General features: G+C 30.7%; 1 protein-coding gene across 4 annotated transcripts in view; it reads left to right on the top strand.

Moving 5' to 3' along the window:
- Positions 1 to 16,623, top strand: part of LOC148626185 (EH domain-binding protein 1-like) — a 70,566-nt gene that overhangs the window by 51,671 nt on the left and 2,272 nt on the right. For all 4 annotated transcript variants that reach the window (XM_088569953.1, XM_088569952.1, XM_088569951.1 and 1 more), the window contains one exon: positions 11,237 to 11,351. In XM_088569953.1, the coding sequence (XP_088426079.1) occupies positions 11,237 to 11,351 (115 nt within the window). The remainder of the gene's footprint in view (positions 1 to 11,236; positions 11,352 to 16,623) is intronic.

Raw genomic sequence — 16,623 nt, 5'->3', positions numbered from 1 at the left:
CCACAAATAACTTAAAAAAATTGATAATATCTTTGAAAATGAGATGAACAATCTGTTGCCAGGTATGCTAATTTGCAGTGTCACTTAATTCATCTGAATCTTGTTATAATTTACTGGGAAAAAGTTTTGTGTGGTTGTCTAATTACAGTGATAACAAGAGCATATGGTAAATTTAGCAGGTATTATTTGTTCTGATTTCAACTTTGATGAGACAGGAATTACAAGAAAAATGGTTAGAATTGCTTTGCCATTAAGTGTGACCTGAGAACGTGTCTAGCTTTCATCTAGTTGTACCTTGTCAGGTAGATTTACAGGTGTAATTGTTTCCTCATCATAGTATTGTCAGATGTGATAGATGTATTGAAGAGTTAATTTTCCCAGTGTTCAATAGGAAGTCATGTCTTCTACCACAGAACTGTCAGATTCCATATGCCCCACTTTTACCATTCCATTTATACAACTACTAAGACAAATAAATCTCGATATTTTATCAATATGCTCTCTATATTATCTTTAGATTTTTTTTTTATCAAAGCTGATTCATGATACAAGAAAGTCTTTTTTTTGGTTTTATTGTTTTCTCAAGGTAAACTTGTCAAGTGTTTGACATTGAAATCAAGAAAATAATCAACATTTTATAGAAAATCAGAAAATAATTACTCTCCATTGATAAACCACATTAAATAATTATGAATAAATTAAATAGTTATAATAATGTTAATTCAAGAGTTAAAGCCTGTTGTTTATTCAAAGAAATACATAATTCTATGATTTAAATGATCTTTTTTAATATAAACATCTGTTATATCATTGCAAACAATAAAATTCTTTTAAAAAAATGATATGATAACCAAAAAGTCAGCTATATCTTGTATTGAAACATATTCTTTATTTCTTGTGCTTTCTGATCAGGTCCAAATTATTCATTGTAAATATCTTGGATTAAAATGATGAACAGAAATATGATTATTTTTTTTTTGCCATCAAATAGGGGTCCTGACCATTTGTTCTTCAGGTCTATCCTAGTTCTCTTGGGTCTGGGACCAAATCATTTATTGTTTGGTCCATATGCTTCAATTAATTCTTGCAAATTGTATATAAGCTGAGCCTTATCTAGATGTCAGTGACAAGGAGAAGTTTTAGTCAATTCTGTTTAAAAAATAAATGACTGACATTTTGGTCTATCTAATCTATCCCTAAAACTTCTCCTTGTCATAGACAAATGGGAGAAGTGAACACAAACAAGATTTTTTTTTTTTGCTTTCTCCCCTAGATAGACCCTGCTGTGAGGGGGTAATTTTTATTTTAACAGGACAACTGATTCCCTCTTTTTAACTTAATGCAGAACAAATATAGTTAAACAATTCTAAACCAAACCCCTTTTGGACTTCCAAATTTGTTTGGTTTAACCAGGTTAAAAATATATTTAAATTGATATAAAGAGGCTTTAAAATGTGTTTAGTTTAGACAGGTTTTGTTATTATTTAGTGTTCAGTTTAGACAGGTTTTGTTGTTATTTAGTGTTCAGTTTAGACAGATTTTGTTATTTAGTGTTCAGTTTAGACAGGTTTGGCATTATTGATGGTTTGGTTTAGACAGGTTTTGGTATTATTGAAGATTTGGTTAAAACAGGTTTTGGTATTATTTAGTGTTCAGTTTACACAGGTTTTGTTATTTAGTGTTCAGTTAAGACAGGTTTTGTTATTTAGTGTTCAGTTTAGACAGGTTTTGTTACTATTTAGTGTTCAATTTAGAGAGGTTTTAGTATTATTTAGGATTTGGTTAAGACAGGTTTTGTTATTATTTAGTGTTCAGTTTAGACAGGTGTTAGTATTATAAGGGTTTGGTTTATACAGGTTTTGTTATTATTTAGTGTTCAGTTTAGACAGGTTTTAGTATTGTTTAGTATTCAATTTAGACAGGTTTTGGTATTATTGAGTTTGGTTTAGACAGGTATCTCGAAAACATAAGGAATCTGTTTGGTTATCTTCTTTTTTTGTGACTTAAAAATTTAATTTTTTTGATTGAAAAAGTTTTAAACCTATCTCATATCGTAATTGCTGTAAACAAAGTAATTTTCATGAGTTCTGTCAGGTAAAAATTGTCTTTTTCTTTTTTAAATTAGCAGTTCATATTGATGTTAAAAATCAATTTGGTGAGTTCTATTTTTTGCTTTAATTCTGTCCATCAGAAATATATCAAAAATTAGTGCAACTAAAAAATTGACATATTTACAGTGTAAGTATTTTCACTTATTCTGTTTGTTTTTTTTTTATTTTGTTTGTCTGTATGTCTGCCTGTTTGTCTTTAAGCCTGTGCTTCTTCTTCAACCAACAGTATTTAGGGGATAGAATGACGACTGGTTGGCTCATAGTCAGAATAATATTTTGAGTGAGGAAGCATGTTTATATGCAGGTTGTTGTTTCAAACAGTTTGATATGTCAAATATTCTAGACCTGAAATATCTCACATAGGATGTTAAACCATAATCATTCAATAAATCTTTTTCAACTCTTTTCATTTTTTTGACTGTTTAACTCCCAGAGAGTGCACAGATGTGCACGGAACATTTCATTGTTTTTTTTTACTCGTTACAAAATAAAAGGGATGCCATATTCTTTTCTTTTTTTTTCTTATAAATTTCCTTTTACTTGCTTTATTTGGCTTTTTAAATTGAATTTTAATTGGTTATAAACTCTATGGAATTTTTTCACAATTCAAAAGCATTTTCCTTTTCATTTATATTCTTATATAAAAAAAATATCAAAATTTCTTGACAAATGTAAAAGATAAGGTACTTGATTAATTTTCATTGTGGATAGAGTATGGTGTTTGTCAACTGATAAGATTCATATTTAACTGATGTTGAATTAATCATAAATTATTAAAATATTATTCATTTGTCCTTTTTCACAATTTTCATGCATTAGAAATTATTATGTTGTTGTATTTTGCCCTTGGCAGTCAGAACACCAAGTAATGCAAGAGATTTAAGCTAGTTGAACTAATTAATTGGTATTTATTTTGATTGAAAGCTAATCACTGCCTCATCCTTTGATGAACTGATCATCGACAAATTAAAAACTGTCATTATTTTCATTCATCATTAGGGATCTTGCATCACTGACGTAAAGGTTCTTAGAAGTGACAAGGGTTCCTGATCCTATTAACAGGTCGACCAAATCCTCATAGTGCCACAGGCACTTGCCTTTGTTTGGAGTCAATACTAAACAAATGTGTATTCCATTCTGATAGACTCAGTACAAGCATCTTTTTCCCATTTGTTTTCTCATTATATTGGGATTACGAAAACAAGTTAATGAAATCAAATCTTAAGTTGACATTAGTATGCAGTGTTGGCAGCATATCTTTTTTCAAGAAGACTTTTGTATTCTTTATACTGTCTTGACTATATAACTGAGTTCCTATGCATCACTCTTGTAATAAAACCTCTGCTCCATAGGTAATGAACTTAAAAGTGAAACCTTCTTAACCAAACCCATTTCATGTTCATTTTATCATCCATTTAATGTTCGTCTGAATATAGCTGAAATATTGCTGCTCGGACGTTAAACCCCAACAATCAATCAATCAATCTTAGCCAAATCCCGAATAAATCAAAAACATATCAAAACTGTATATTTTTTTAATCCTGCTATGTCAGTTTAAATGTATTTGGAATTTGAAAAAAACTATACATTTGCCTAAATAACAGTGGTGGATCCAGGGGGTCCTGCCCCATCCTCCTCCTCCTTAGAAATAAAATTGTTGAAAAATTGTGTGTTAAATGATGAAAAACACTAACTTTGTGATCCTCACTGGTGATCCTCTCAAGAAATTATTTTTAGGGCCCCTTTACCTAAAACTCTTGATCTGCCACTGATAGAACAAATTCTATAGTCTAAAGGGGTTTGGTTAAGACCTTTTTCACAGTTTTTTTTAGTTTGTTTGTTTTTTTTTTTCTTTTTATGATGCACTTCCAGTAGTGTTAATTTTTTGTCAAATGAAACCTTGGAAGCCTTTCATGAAAATGGTTTGAAATTTGGTATGCTACTGCAGCATAATAGATTGTACCCTTAATGGTGTTTTTTTTTTCATGTCCACCAGACAAATTGGTGTGAATTTTAGAGGGGAGGAACAATTCTTCCAGCTCTTAAATATTAACTTCCTTCAAACTTTTGAATAATTTATCCAAGTTGATTGCTACTTTTCTAAGTATTAAGAATCTTTTAATGTTGTTGTTTTGTTTTTTGTTTTTTTTTTAAACACTATTTTTACTATTTTTACTTTTTATTGGATAAACATAATAAGCATACTTCGATTTATCTGTGGATTATTTAAAAAGCATCTAATGTAAAATTGTTGAAGATTTGCTTGAAGAAAATATATCTTTTAATGTTAATATATATGTAACAGAACTATGGCTAATATAAAATTTTTTACATGGAAGTATTCTGACCAAATTTTAAGCTTTAATGTGTTAAAGACTAGTTAGCCCTGATGGTGTAAAACAAGCATACTAGATAAAAAATAGATGAAAGAATGTAAAGTCTTTGTTGTCTCAACCCAACAAAAATGTTATTGTCTTAAATTCCAATGAAAATAGACTTTATCAACTGGCATGAAATCTTACTAGCAAATTACTTCCGAGGATTAGGTCCTTTAGAAGGATTCAGGTGTTACGAGTCGGACCTCATGTGAGATCATAGTAAAGATTCTCAATAAGATCTTGCTGTTAAGTCTTCAGTCGTCAACCGTTTAAACTAATATGTCACACGGTTCTGACAAACACTGTTTAGTTTTGTCGCTGGTTGGTCCTGTGGAGCTTTTGTTACAAATCAATATCTTATAATATTATTTTAGCCTTTTCATGCTGCTATTTTTTTTTCTTTGATTCTGATGGCTTCTATGCATAATAATGATGATTCTGCGAAGATCATGGCAATGTTTTGAATCTGCCGATATATTTGTTGAAATTCCTGATGAAAGGCTTTTAATTTATGATTCATTGGAGGGCTTCTTCTGTTATTCTTTCTATTCTGAACTTTTTATTCATCAAAGTAATTAATTTGTGCATTCAATCATTCAAAACATTGAGAGAAACTTTCTTTTCACCAGAATCCTACTTAAGTTTTTTTCCCCAAAGTAACATACTAATCCAGATTCTGTTATACCATTTGATTAACTTTCAATCTAGACAGTTATATTTCAGGTTTTCAAACCATAACATTAATCCATAGGAATATTATGATAATGTGGCATCTTATTTTTAGTTTGTTTTTTTTTTTGCTGGTGTAAATTTGGCAATTTTGAGGCAAAATAAGTACGAAAACATAGAGTTAATATTTCACAAAATTTATTTTGGCTTTTGTAGACTGACCTCTTTATTTATGCCAAAATTAGCACCCCACCAAAAAAATTACCCACTGTGCTTTATTAAGTTCAAATGGCATAGCTAGGTACAAAATAAGCTTCCAAACTTTCCTGTCAAAATGGTAAACCAATATTAGGAGTGTAAACTTTGCCCTGTCAGGAACAGTTAGCTTGTACGATGACCCTTTGTAGAGCAATGTAAATAACCTACCACCTTTACTTTCAGATTTCCATTACAATAAACACAGTTATTTTCAGGAGTGAAAAAACATTTTAGATATGATTTATGAATAAATTTCCCATTTCCCAGACATGGAGGTTATTGTATAAAGTAACTGTTTTGTTGAATGTGAAGGTATGACATTTTAATGGAGGACCCATATATTACACATTTTGACGTGGGTTTAAATAGCGGGGAGAATAAATGATTTAGGTGATCAATAGAAACCCTGTCTGCCTCCCTACTTAAACAGCCATATGCTTTGGTAGTTAGCAACTTGTTTATTGAAACAAGAGACAACAATAAAACTTGTGGACAAAAGCCATGTGACACCTTTTTGGCATTATATAGGAACGAAAAATCAATGGTTTATTTTTAAGTGAGAGTTAAATTGTGTAGAGACAAACATGCTGTTTCGCAGGTATTCATTCTGGTGGAAAAGTCAGTGTATTTGGTATTGTATGAAAATTCACTATAGATTCATCAATAACCATTTGAGTTTAATCATAACTTCTCCCAGCTGTTGTTATATTACCATTCTAACACTACTTTATACCTATGAAAATCTAATTTACCAATCTAAGCAAACCATGTATGAATAGATTAACGGAATAGTCAATGTTGAATAAGAAATAATGGGATATCTCATTCTCAAATAGTAGAAAAACACTATAATTGTCCTCTTTCTGTTCGTAATCTTCTTATTCCTAATAAACTTGCAGTCATCCCTTTAACAAATATAATTCTCACTTTTTGACAAAGAATTGTTAAGTTATCAGCAAATTTGTGAAGAGTAATCCTCTCAATAAACCAAGCTTGTTTACCGTAATGTGTTACAATATGTATATAAATTCTGACTTTTTACCCTATAATTTGAAAGTAAATATGGTAGACAAGGAAATTTCTGCATTTGGTAAGCTGTCTTCCATATTTTGTTTGCATTGTAAAGATCTAAATGTTCATTTTGGAAATCATGTACTTCTTGCTTTTACTTGTAATAGAGGTCATGTGTACTTTAATCTGATGTGTTGACTTTTGGGTCTTTCTATCAAAAATTCAACTATTTTTTGATAGCATGAATTCCCCTTGCTTAACATCCACCAAACTTGATCTGTTGACTGCGGTGCTTTTACTATCGAAGATTCAACTATTTTTTGATACATGAAAACTTCACCGAACTCAATCTATTAACATATAGGCTCTTATTAACAAAAATTCAATTATTTTTTATAGCATAAATTCCCCTACTTTAACTTCCACCAAATTTGAATCTGAGCATTATATCATACAACAGATAGTTTTCGCAGGATGCTAAGTTTGCACTTTTTTAGCAGTCTGTCTGAAAACACCAATACAAATTCCATGAAACATTTATTCTGGACAGAAGTACTTTATTCGACACTAAGCATTTGCTAAATAAGAATTGCCAAAATTTTTCATATACTTTTTTGCCTAAAATTCACAAAATTTTACCCCTGCCAAAAAAAAACACCATATAGTATACTGGGGTTATTGTACTTGTATTGGAAGTTTTGAACTAAAGAAAGATTTCTTTCCTGTTTAAATTGTTTATAGCAAGTATTACATCCAAAGAATTGAACAAGTTATGGTCACAATAGAGTACAAATCAAGTTTCCCCAATTCAATTATAAATAAGAAAACTGTATCAAATTTTTTTAGGTGTGTAGCCTTAATTACAATATTTGGCCAGCATTTAAAGCCTATGAATATATGCTCTTTTTTTTTTATTTTAATGTATAATTGGATTTTGCTGTTGTGAAACTTTAGTAAAATTGGTATTTTTTCGAAAAGATTTTTTTTTTCAAGACCTATAAAAATGAGTTAGATAATGGCCATAAATACTATCATAAATACCCTTTGTTACTGTCATAAATCACCTTGGTTTTTTTGTTGAAATTTATTGTAGTTGAATGAATAGATTTGAAGTTAATTTTGGATTATCATATCTGATTTAATACTTCTCAGCGGTCTTTAAAAAAATGTTGACGTAAAAAATTAGAAAATGTCTGACTACTTAATGCTTCTTAAGGGTCAAAATTTTCAGTTATTTATCATTTTGTCTCGGTAGTCAATTAAATACATTTTATCTTCCATTTTTTCTTTGAGAAGATTGATATTTGTAAGGGATTACTAGGTTTTATAGAGTTGAATACTGGACTGAATTCTCCAGAGTGTGCCAGAAAATATGATGATAGGTCCTGTTCAGTAAGGAGAAAATAACATGATATGAACTGTGCACAAGGTCGGACATGGACAGTATCGTTTAAACACAAAAGACTTGGCCACTTATATTACCGTAACGTGAAAGTTAATACCATCTTAGTTTCCATCTCACTAATGGATTATATGATTCGATTGACAGCCACGTGGCTGAAGTTTAAGCTGGAACTGTGCCTTACATAGTGTTGTCACTGTTTAACTACTGGGCCCAAGACAAGTGAGAAGTTTAAACATTACACTGAGAGCTAATTCAGCACCTGCGAACGGAAACTGACAGTTTAACAGTCAATTAGGCTACCTGTTAGATTCTATCTATTGTGGTAGTTAACAATGAGCTAGAAACAAGATCTCTTTTATTACTAAACATTTTTTTATTTGCCATTTTATGCCTAATGTAATTATTCAATTAGAACATTACTTTAAGAACTCCCCTTCAAATGTGTTCATGTTTCGGTAATGGTTTTATTACTGTTTTAAAAAAGGTATCAATGTTGCCTGTCAGGTTAAATGTGAAGTTACTTTTTGATATTCAATTTTCATGCTTTTTAATTTCCTAAAAATGGTTTCTTTCCTAATTTTTTACTAGCTTTTAATAGCTGTTGACCTATCTAAGTCTGTCTGATCACAGGAATTTTCTTCAAATATCAAATAATTATTGCACAGCCTGACTAAGGCCATTTGTTTGCAGTAGCAAAACTCCCTGACTATATAGTTTCTACATATCAATCTTTTCTTTCTTTTTTTTTATTAGTAATTTTTTTCTGTCACTTCAAGAGCTGATTAAACTTAATCAACGAAAACTATTAGATAAGTAATAGCAGTTTTACTCTAATTCAATATTTATATTGATCCTCTTATCATTTAAGTTTGGACTTGGAATGATTTGGGCAAGACAAAAAAATCATTGACCTCCCTACCGACTTAATTTTTTTTTTTTTTTTTTTTGAATATTTACTTTATGGCAAACAGAATCGTTAAGTCTGGTTTTAGTATTGGTACAACATCTTATTTTAGACTATCTGTATATTTTATAGTGGGAGCAAATCCCTGCAGTCTGATCTCTGACAGTTAAAAGCTTTCACCATCTTTCCATTGTTTACTTTATTGGTAAAAAAAATCTATTAAAAAAATTATCCTTAGCAGTGAAAATACACAAATTCAGATTTGAATTAATAACAAAATGAATAAATCTCCAGCTTAGGAAGGCAATATGAAAGAATAATTTGACATTTAATTAAATTTTGTTGGATGTACAATTTTCTGTTTGTATGAATTTTGAACAAGTTCAACCCATTGTTAAATATCTTGTCTTTCTGTCTTGGTCGCCTAGGAGGAAGTTGTCATAAAACTGCACACGCTGCACAATTCATGTAGGAAGTCTGCATGGTTGATGCAGTTCAAAGATATAATTGCTATATATTTACATAATAAACCAGATTTGCCCATGACAGATGAGGTCTGTCAGTGATAAATTGGTCTTTTCAGTGTTTGTACATTTTTTGGGCCGAACCTCAAAATGATGACTGACATTAAACCGACTTAGTGCCCATATCAATTTTATTCTTCATTTGGTCGCCTTGGTATACCTATTCTTAAATTTGATGCTTTTCTTGTTTAAAGAACTCAGTTAAATTATTTAATGGGAAATAAGACAATTATTTAAGCATTATGAGCTGAGCAAAGAAGATTTTACTAAAGCCATTTAGTTAGCAGAGTTAATTTCTCATTCAAGTTTCCTCGAGCAGAAATCATGACAAATCTAAATAAGATTGTGCTTTGCACACAAAAAATAATAAAAGTTTTTTTTCTTCTCTGGATATAAAAACTCTTTGTCTTGATCTTATTTTCTTTTCTTTAAGATTTTATTTAAAATGAACGAAAATTCTTTTTAGAAATGAAGGCTACAAGTAACTTGGGACAACATGCAAAATGGGACCAGGCCTGTAGCTTAACATTTTTTAGAGGGATTTGGAGGGGGTTATTTGGGCAAAGTTTTCCTGACCTATATAGTGCTTCAACTATTTTGAGATATTTCTAACATTATTAACCACATCTTGCATCCAAGGGAGTTATTGTAACCATAACCCCCCTCCTCTGTCTACAGGTGTGAAAAAGGGGGCAATTCTGGTAATAGTTGTTTCTGTCTTGTAATTGCCAAATATTTGACCAATTAGCTTCTATAATGTAGAAAATAATAACCCTTTTTTCTAATTTCAATATATAATTTCCATGTTTGTGCAATCAGTCTTGAATTAATTACTATAATCATGATCCATTGTCAATGTTCACACCTTTCCATACCTGTGTGTTTGTACAGTACCTATCATGTCAATACCTATCTGTGAGATAATACCCTGAAAACAAATTCTTCCTCTACAGCCCTCTAGGTTTGTTTTTACAACACTGTACTAGAGTTTGATATGGTTTTTAGGTTGTGGCATACCTGGATTTGGCTCAGGTGTGAAAAAAAGATACCTTGGTGCCAGGTGTTTGTAAGGTCTATTGTTGTCAATGCCTTGTGTCAACAACCATATAACAATATAGACTAATTGACATAAATACTTATACATTATTGTTCAATTATATTTTAATTAGTAAAATGAATATTGAAAACAGATTTTAAAACATGAAATGTTTTGCATTCTTTACGCTTGTGGAAGAATAGCCTCATTTTGTTGATGTGTATGTCAAGATGTATGACATAAAAAAACAACACATTTTTTCCATTTAATTGTCATTTAAATAACATGTAATCAACATTTGTTTGCATTAAATAACTATGAAGTAAAATTAATTTTAACAAGCTTTCCCTATTCATGAAGATACTATAATTAAGAGAATTATAAATAGCAATTAATGATACTAATGATTAAATATTATATTTTTATACATGTGTGTACTCAAAGTTAGATCCAGGATTTCTTGTTAGGAATGTAAAAGAAGTAAAGGCCAAGCAAATTGCATCAAGAAAAGTCTTAGATTTTTTTAAGAATTAATACCCCAAAAAAAATCACAATTTTAGAGGGGCATATTACATGTCCATCACCTATGAATCTTCTCCCGTGTCTGAATAACTCCACAGTTAAAAGATGTTGGTCATTAATGTGTCTTTGTGTCGTTATAGTTTGATTTTAAAAAATTGTCAATGTTCTGTTATTGTGGATTTCATTGGGTTTTTCTTGTTGTTGTTGGGGTCTTTCAGAGCTTGCTTAAAGGTGTGATTACAGTTATTGGAGACCATTTGGTGATCTCAGAAACTATTTTGTTATTGAGGTCACTGGCGTATTTGTAATGTTTCACCATACCCATTCTCAATTGCTAATAGGCATTGGCTCAAAGATATTTCACATTTAACCAACTTCTTACTTTACCAGTTTTAATTGTTTCTCTTTTTATTTGTAGACTGGCAGAAAACTGAGGCACAAAAAAGAAGAGAGAAGCTTTTACTTGAAGAATTAGTAGCTATAGTGAATAAAAGAGATGAGTTGGTCCAGCACTTAGACTCTCAAGAAAAAGCGTATGTTTCTTATTAGAGTTTATTCAATAGATCATAAATTATTTACTCAGCATATATTTACATTTTTTCTTGTCACTCAAATGCTTTGAAATAGAGGGGACAGTGGTAATTAGAATTTTAATCCATTTTCTGGTCTTTGCCCCTGGATTGCATTATTTTGATTTCCCCTAAAATCTTGGTTCCCTCAATCACTCTTTCACACCTACTGACTGATGTGGGAAAATGTTTCTTGTCTCTGGAGGGATTTGAAGTTCTTAGATGCTGATTGATTGAAATACAAAGAGATGATTGGTTGTTGTGTGATTGTGTCGAATTGTCTATAAAATTTCATTGGTAGAAAGTGACATTGGAACATTTTTTCGCCATTCTCCCGTTACAACTGGTGATGTCATAGACAGATGATAGCTAGACATGACATGGATGCCGAACGACACCTAAAAATAGATGTTGGGACAATTTGCCCATGGATTGTTTTTCTTTTGAAAAATTAAGAGAAACAGAATCTACAACTTAACCTCATTGATTATGATATTTCCAAAATGGTGATTAATAAATTTCTGTATTATGAAGATTTCTGCAAAATTGGATATCAAAAAATATGTATAAATTTTTTTTATTTTATACTTTTTATAGTAATCATAATCAGGAGATTTTCTGACTTACCAATCAGTTTACTTAATATTCTTTAGCATATGCTATGGTAAGGATTTATCTTGCGACTATTGTTATAAAAGCTTTTAAGTCTGAATTTAACAGTTTGCCTGATCACATTCTAAGGAATGGATTAGTTTTGACTTAAAAGTAAAAAAAAAAAAGAGATAGTTTCTATCATAATGGACATGTTCAGGTTGGTGGTGCATTTTCCCTTTAAATTATTTTATATGTTAAATTGCATGATATTAGAAGATTAGGAAAGATTCACTTGAAGTTGTAATAGAGATAGGAGATTTCTTTAATGGAATAATTGCCCTCTTATCGTTACCGAACAATGGCCAGGTAGAAAAAGGAATATGCATTTAACCCATTAAATTTCCAACTCATCAAAGTTGCTCATATTTCATCAGTCCTGCCCTACCTTTCAAACGGAAAAGAAAATTTATTGCCAGATCCGGAGTAATGACTTAGAAAATTGCAGGGTAGAAGATCTGTCGCATGCCATATTAATAGAAACATGGAACGGAAAATGACCTGTCTTGTTAAGCTTTGACAAACACGCTTTTAGAGGGGCCTATGTCACGTACAGGTGTTGACATTGGACTGATCAATCTCTGAAATGATGGATCCTTTAATTTGACAGTGAAATTTATTGATGGCTATATGTCCTAAAATTGGGTTCTAAAATTGAATAGAATAAAGAGGAAGTCAACCCAAAATATCAGCAATTTATAATTTTCATCTACTTATTTCACTATTTTTGTTTTGTTTTTTGTTTTATCATTGTATTTTTTAACCAAAATTTGAATTTTACAGAATATGGAGGTAGCCAACTCAATAACTCAGCAATTCATAATCTTCCTCTATTTTGTATTTATTTCACCATTTTTTTTTTTTAAATCAGAATGACTATTTTATTAAATTTTTATTATAAACATGTATATGGAAAGAAATGTAGATATTTTGTTTTCTTTATAAATAACAGATCAAGGTGTGTAATAGGTAAAAAATGTCACAAACAACAAAAGAAAAACTATTGTGAATTTATTTTTCTCAAGAAAAATTTGACAAGACATAAATATTTTGTAAGAAAACAATAAAGATAAAAATTAATATGAATCATCAGCACCTTTAGAAATTATAAACCTTGGTCTGTATTTAATGCCAGTGAATAAATCTTTCAAGAGGACTTATTTTATAATCTCCCTTACCACAATACATATTTTCTAATCAGATTATAACGATAGACTCCTATCAATACTCTCTTATTGTTAATTAATAACGGTGTGAAAATAAAATAAAAATTAGAAGAAATGCTTACACATGTTTTTAGTTTTAAGTATGTTTTTGGTAACAATTGTATCGCCACTTCGTTGGCTGACTTATGGTTAATAAGGGAAAGCCTTTGTTATGAAAAACAAGACGATTCCCGACGAACTGAACTAACCCATCACATATATAATGATTCATTGATAAACTATTTTGCTGCATTTCAATTTATATTGTTTATGTTTTTATTCATTGTTTTGTAATTATTTGATTCTTTGACTACTTAAGGCTCCAGTTATACTTCAAGATGTGACTGAAGTTACTGGATTACAATTAAAAGTTTCATGTCTGAAATGGGACCAGTGAATGGGAATTTAGAATAGCAGGGGTGGATCTAGGATTAGACGGATGTAAATGTAATTAAAGGTCAATTGAATTAAGGCAAGAAAATTTTTGAGGAGGAGTGTAGAATGTGTTAATGAATCAAGATTTTCAAAAAAAATCACAATTTTAAGGTATAATCGCCTGGTATGTCCCCTATGAATTCACTGCTAAAAACTCTGGGTTTTATATTCCAGCACTTTTTTTTTCATTTTATTTTTTACCAAACATATTTTGTTTTCATATCGTATTTTAGATAAAGGAAGGAGATGGGGATGAATTTTTTATTTGATAAGACACAGAATATCAATAATGATACAGTTTTGGCACACCTGCATCGTTTTATAGGACAACCTCGATGACCAACATACCCCTGATTGAAGTATTTCCTGGACCGCGTTGATGAGTTCTTACAGCTTCCTCTCTATACTGGAGTACAGTTCTCCTAATTAATTGACCACTGTCCATTCATGTAACTGTTGACACTAAGACAGGAAAACACTGTCCTTGACATAACTGTTCCCAATAACATACTACAACTGTAGGGTCTTTACAAGTATTTTCAATGACTTCTATTGCCACTTCAGATTATTTGAAGATTGTAATTTTAACAGCTACTCAGTTCTTCATTCTTAAATTCATTTTTAATTGTTCTTATAGATCTAGTGTCTGTCTGATTTTAATATGCATTTTCTTCGTAAGAAATGTTATTTAAGTGAGCTTTAGATGTTATGATTTCATACCTGTCAGCATTTGAAAATGCCCATTGGGGATTTTACATATGAAATAGTCATCAGTACCCAAGAAAACAATTTAAGAGATCTTCAAATTCATTAAAGTGTTGTTTCTGACTTTTTTTTATGACTTTATAAATCTTGTGCAGTTTGGTACTAAATTGTGGTCAATATTGCTCTTTGAAAACTTTAATTTTGGTAATGCCATGGGAGAAATCCCTCACAAAAGGTGACACTTGGCAGGTATACAATTTTCTTGTACCAAGTATATTAGAGTTACACATGCACTGGGAATAATTTAAAAGGTCAAAAATTAAGATTAAGATTTGGAATTTTAAAAGATTCCTGTAACTACACCAAAAGTGTTGCATTTCTAATAACTTGAATTTCTTCAAACCAAAGTCTACCCCAGTGAAGTCTTCCCTTGATTTATAACATGTCTATAAATTTGTAGGCATGTTTATACAGCCTGTAAATTAAGTCCTAAGACTGACAAATTCACAATAATGTCACATGAACTTTTCTATATTATCAGTCTTTAATTGATTTAAAATGTTTCAAAAACAGAAGAGAAAATATTTATATAAATCAAATGACCACCATGGTGTCCATTGAAAACAACGATTTCAAATCTATAAACTTCTGCCGGCAAAATCGAACTTAATTAATGTTTAAATGTAGATTGTGGATGCTATGTTAGATTGTTTGACTTGGTCTATTGATCTCTTCTCATCAACATTTGAAAATTGACAATTATAGAGGTCATTTTGGTAAGCTATCACACCATCTATTGTGTCTTTACCTGTAAAATTATTATACAACTTCCTTTCTGCATTAACTGCTGTGAATTTCAATCCCGTTACCAGTTCTACTGAATGAAGTTGGTTTCACAGTGACTTGTAGCCTGTCTGTTTGCCAATAGTTCCTATTAATGAACTAATGGAATTTTGATGAAAAGACAAAATTAAGGATGTTTATGATGACTGATGTCTCCATATCTCAGTGATTTAATGGCATCGTGTATCTCTACAGCATCAACACAACTGAATGAACCTAAATATCATAGGTAATGGTTTTTAGATGAAAGTATTGCTTCTTCATGTAGGATGTCTATTCAAAATCACTCACTGAAAACAAGTTGTGTGATGGTTTATCAAGGAACTGAAACAATTTTAGCGCATCTTTTTATTCTTCAATTAACGTGTCTACTGCATCAGAATTGAAAGACTTGTACGGTCACAAAAGTGGAAGTAACGGGGGCCGTCTATACATTAAAATAACAGGTAAAATGAATGTTTTCTTTCAGTGTCACTACGATAATGGAGGTCTATTCTTCCTTCATTTCCCTTTCAGTTCAATATTTCCAGCATTTAACTGCTTGGGTTGATGTTCATGTTTGCCTCATTTAGTTCGATTACGGTGATTGCAGTAACAATTTGAATGGTCTTCTACATATGTTTTTATCAGGGATGTGACATCTGGGTTTTTGGTCGTCCCTCAGTGTTATTTTCTGATTTATTTCGTGTTTTTTTTTTATTAATATTTCTCCCTTTTAAGTTAGATGGCGAGGAAAAGAACATTTTAAAGGTCTGTTGTGTTTATTTGCATGTAAGAGGAGGTTTTCATATATGAATGACATAAAATCAAAGCAAGTGATTTCTTGTTCACAGGACTTTCCTTCTTTGATGTTGCAGTTATTTACTTCTCTTATTTTCTTTAATGAAACAAAATAACTTTTAAGAGTTTTAACTGAGACTGGGAAGTCGGGAGTGTTGGGGGACTACAGGTTTCTGTGTAAATCTGCAGAAACTTGCTAAGTTATATAAAAATGTACATCTGAAAAGTTAACGTCAAATGTTCAATGGTTTAGACTATTGCACATTTTTCCTTTACTATTTTTTTTTTTTTTTCTTTTTTGGGGTTTCAATATTTTTTTGTACTTTGAACTAGTTCCATTATTGAATTAGACACTTCTACAGATTTTCTAACCTGTGAGGATTCAAGAATATACAGATTTAGATTTTAATCTTAAAACCAATACAGCTGTATACAAATAATAGAAGATACAATATCAGCCTATCTGAAAACAGGTCTTCCTTAAGTATTTGTTCTAAACATAGATTCATAGGGAGCAGACCTGGCATATTCCCCTTTTCTTAAATAAGAAAAATAATATTTTCATGGAATATTGATTTTTGCCAATTCTACCTCGAAAAATTTTCTTGTCTCCTTTC

This window comes from Perna viridis, chromosome 2, assembly GCF_037379345.1.
Source record: "Perna viridis isolate PV_CMFRI_1.1 ecotype Kerala chromosome 2, ASM3737934v1, whole genome shotgun sequence".
In the NCBI taxonomy this organism is placed as follows: domain Eukaryota; kingdom Metazoa; phylum Mollusca; class Bivalvia; order Mytilida; family Mytilidae; genus Perna; species Perna viridis.
The sequence above is the reverse complement of the archived record's forward strand: the minus strand, read 5'-3'. Positions and strand labels throughout refer to the sequence as shown.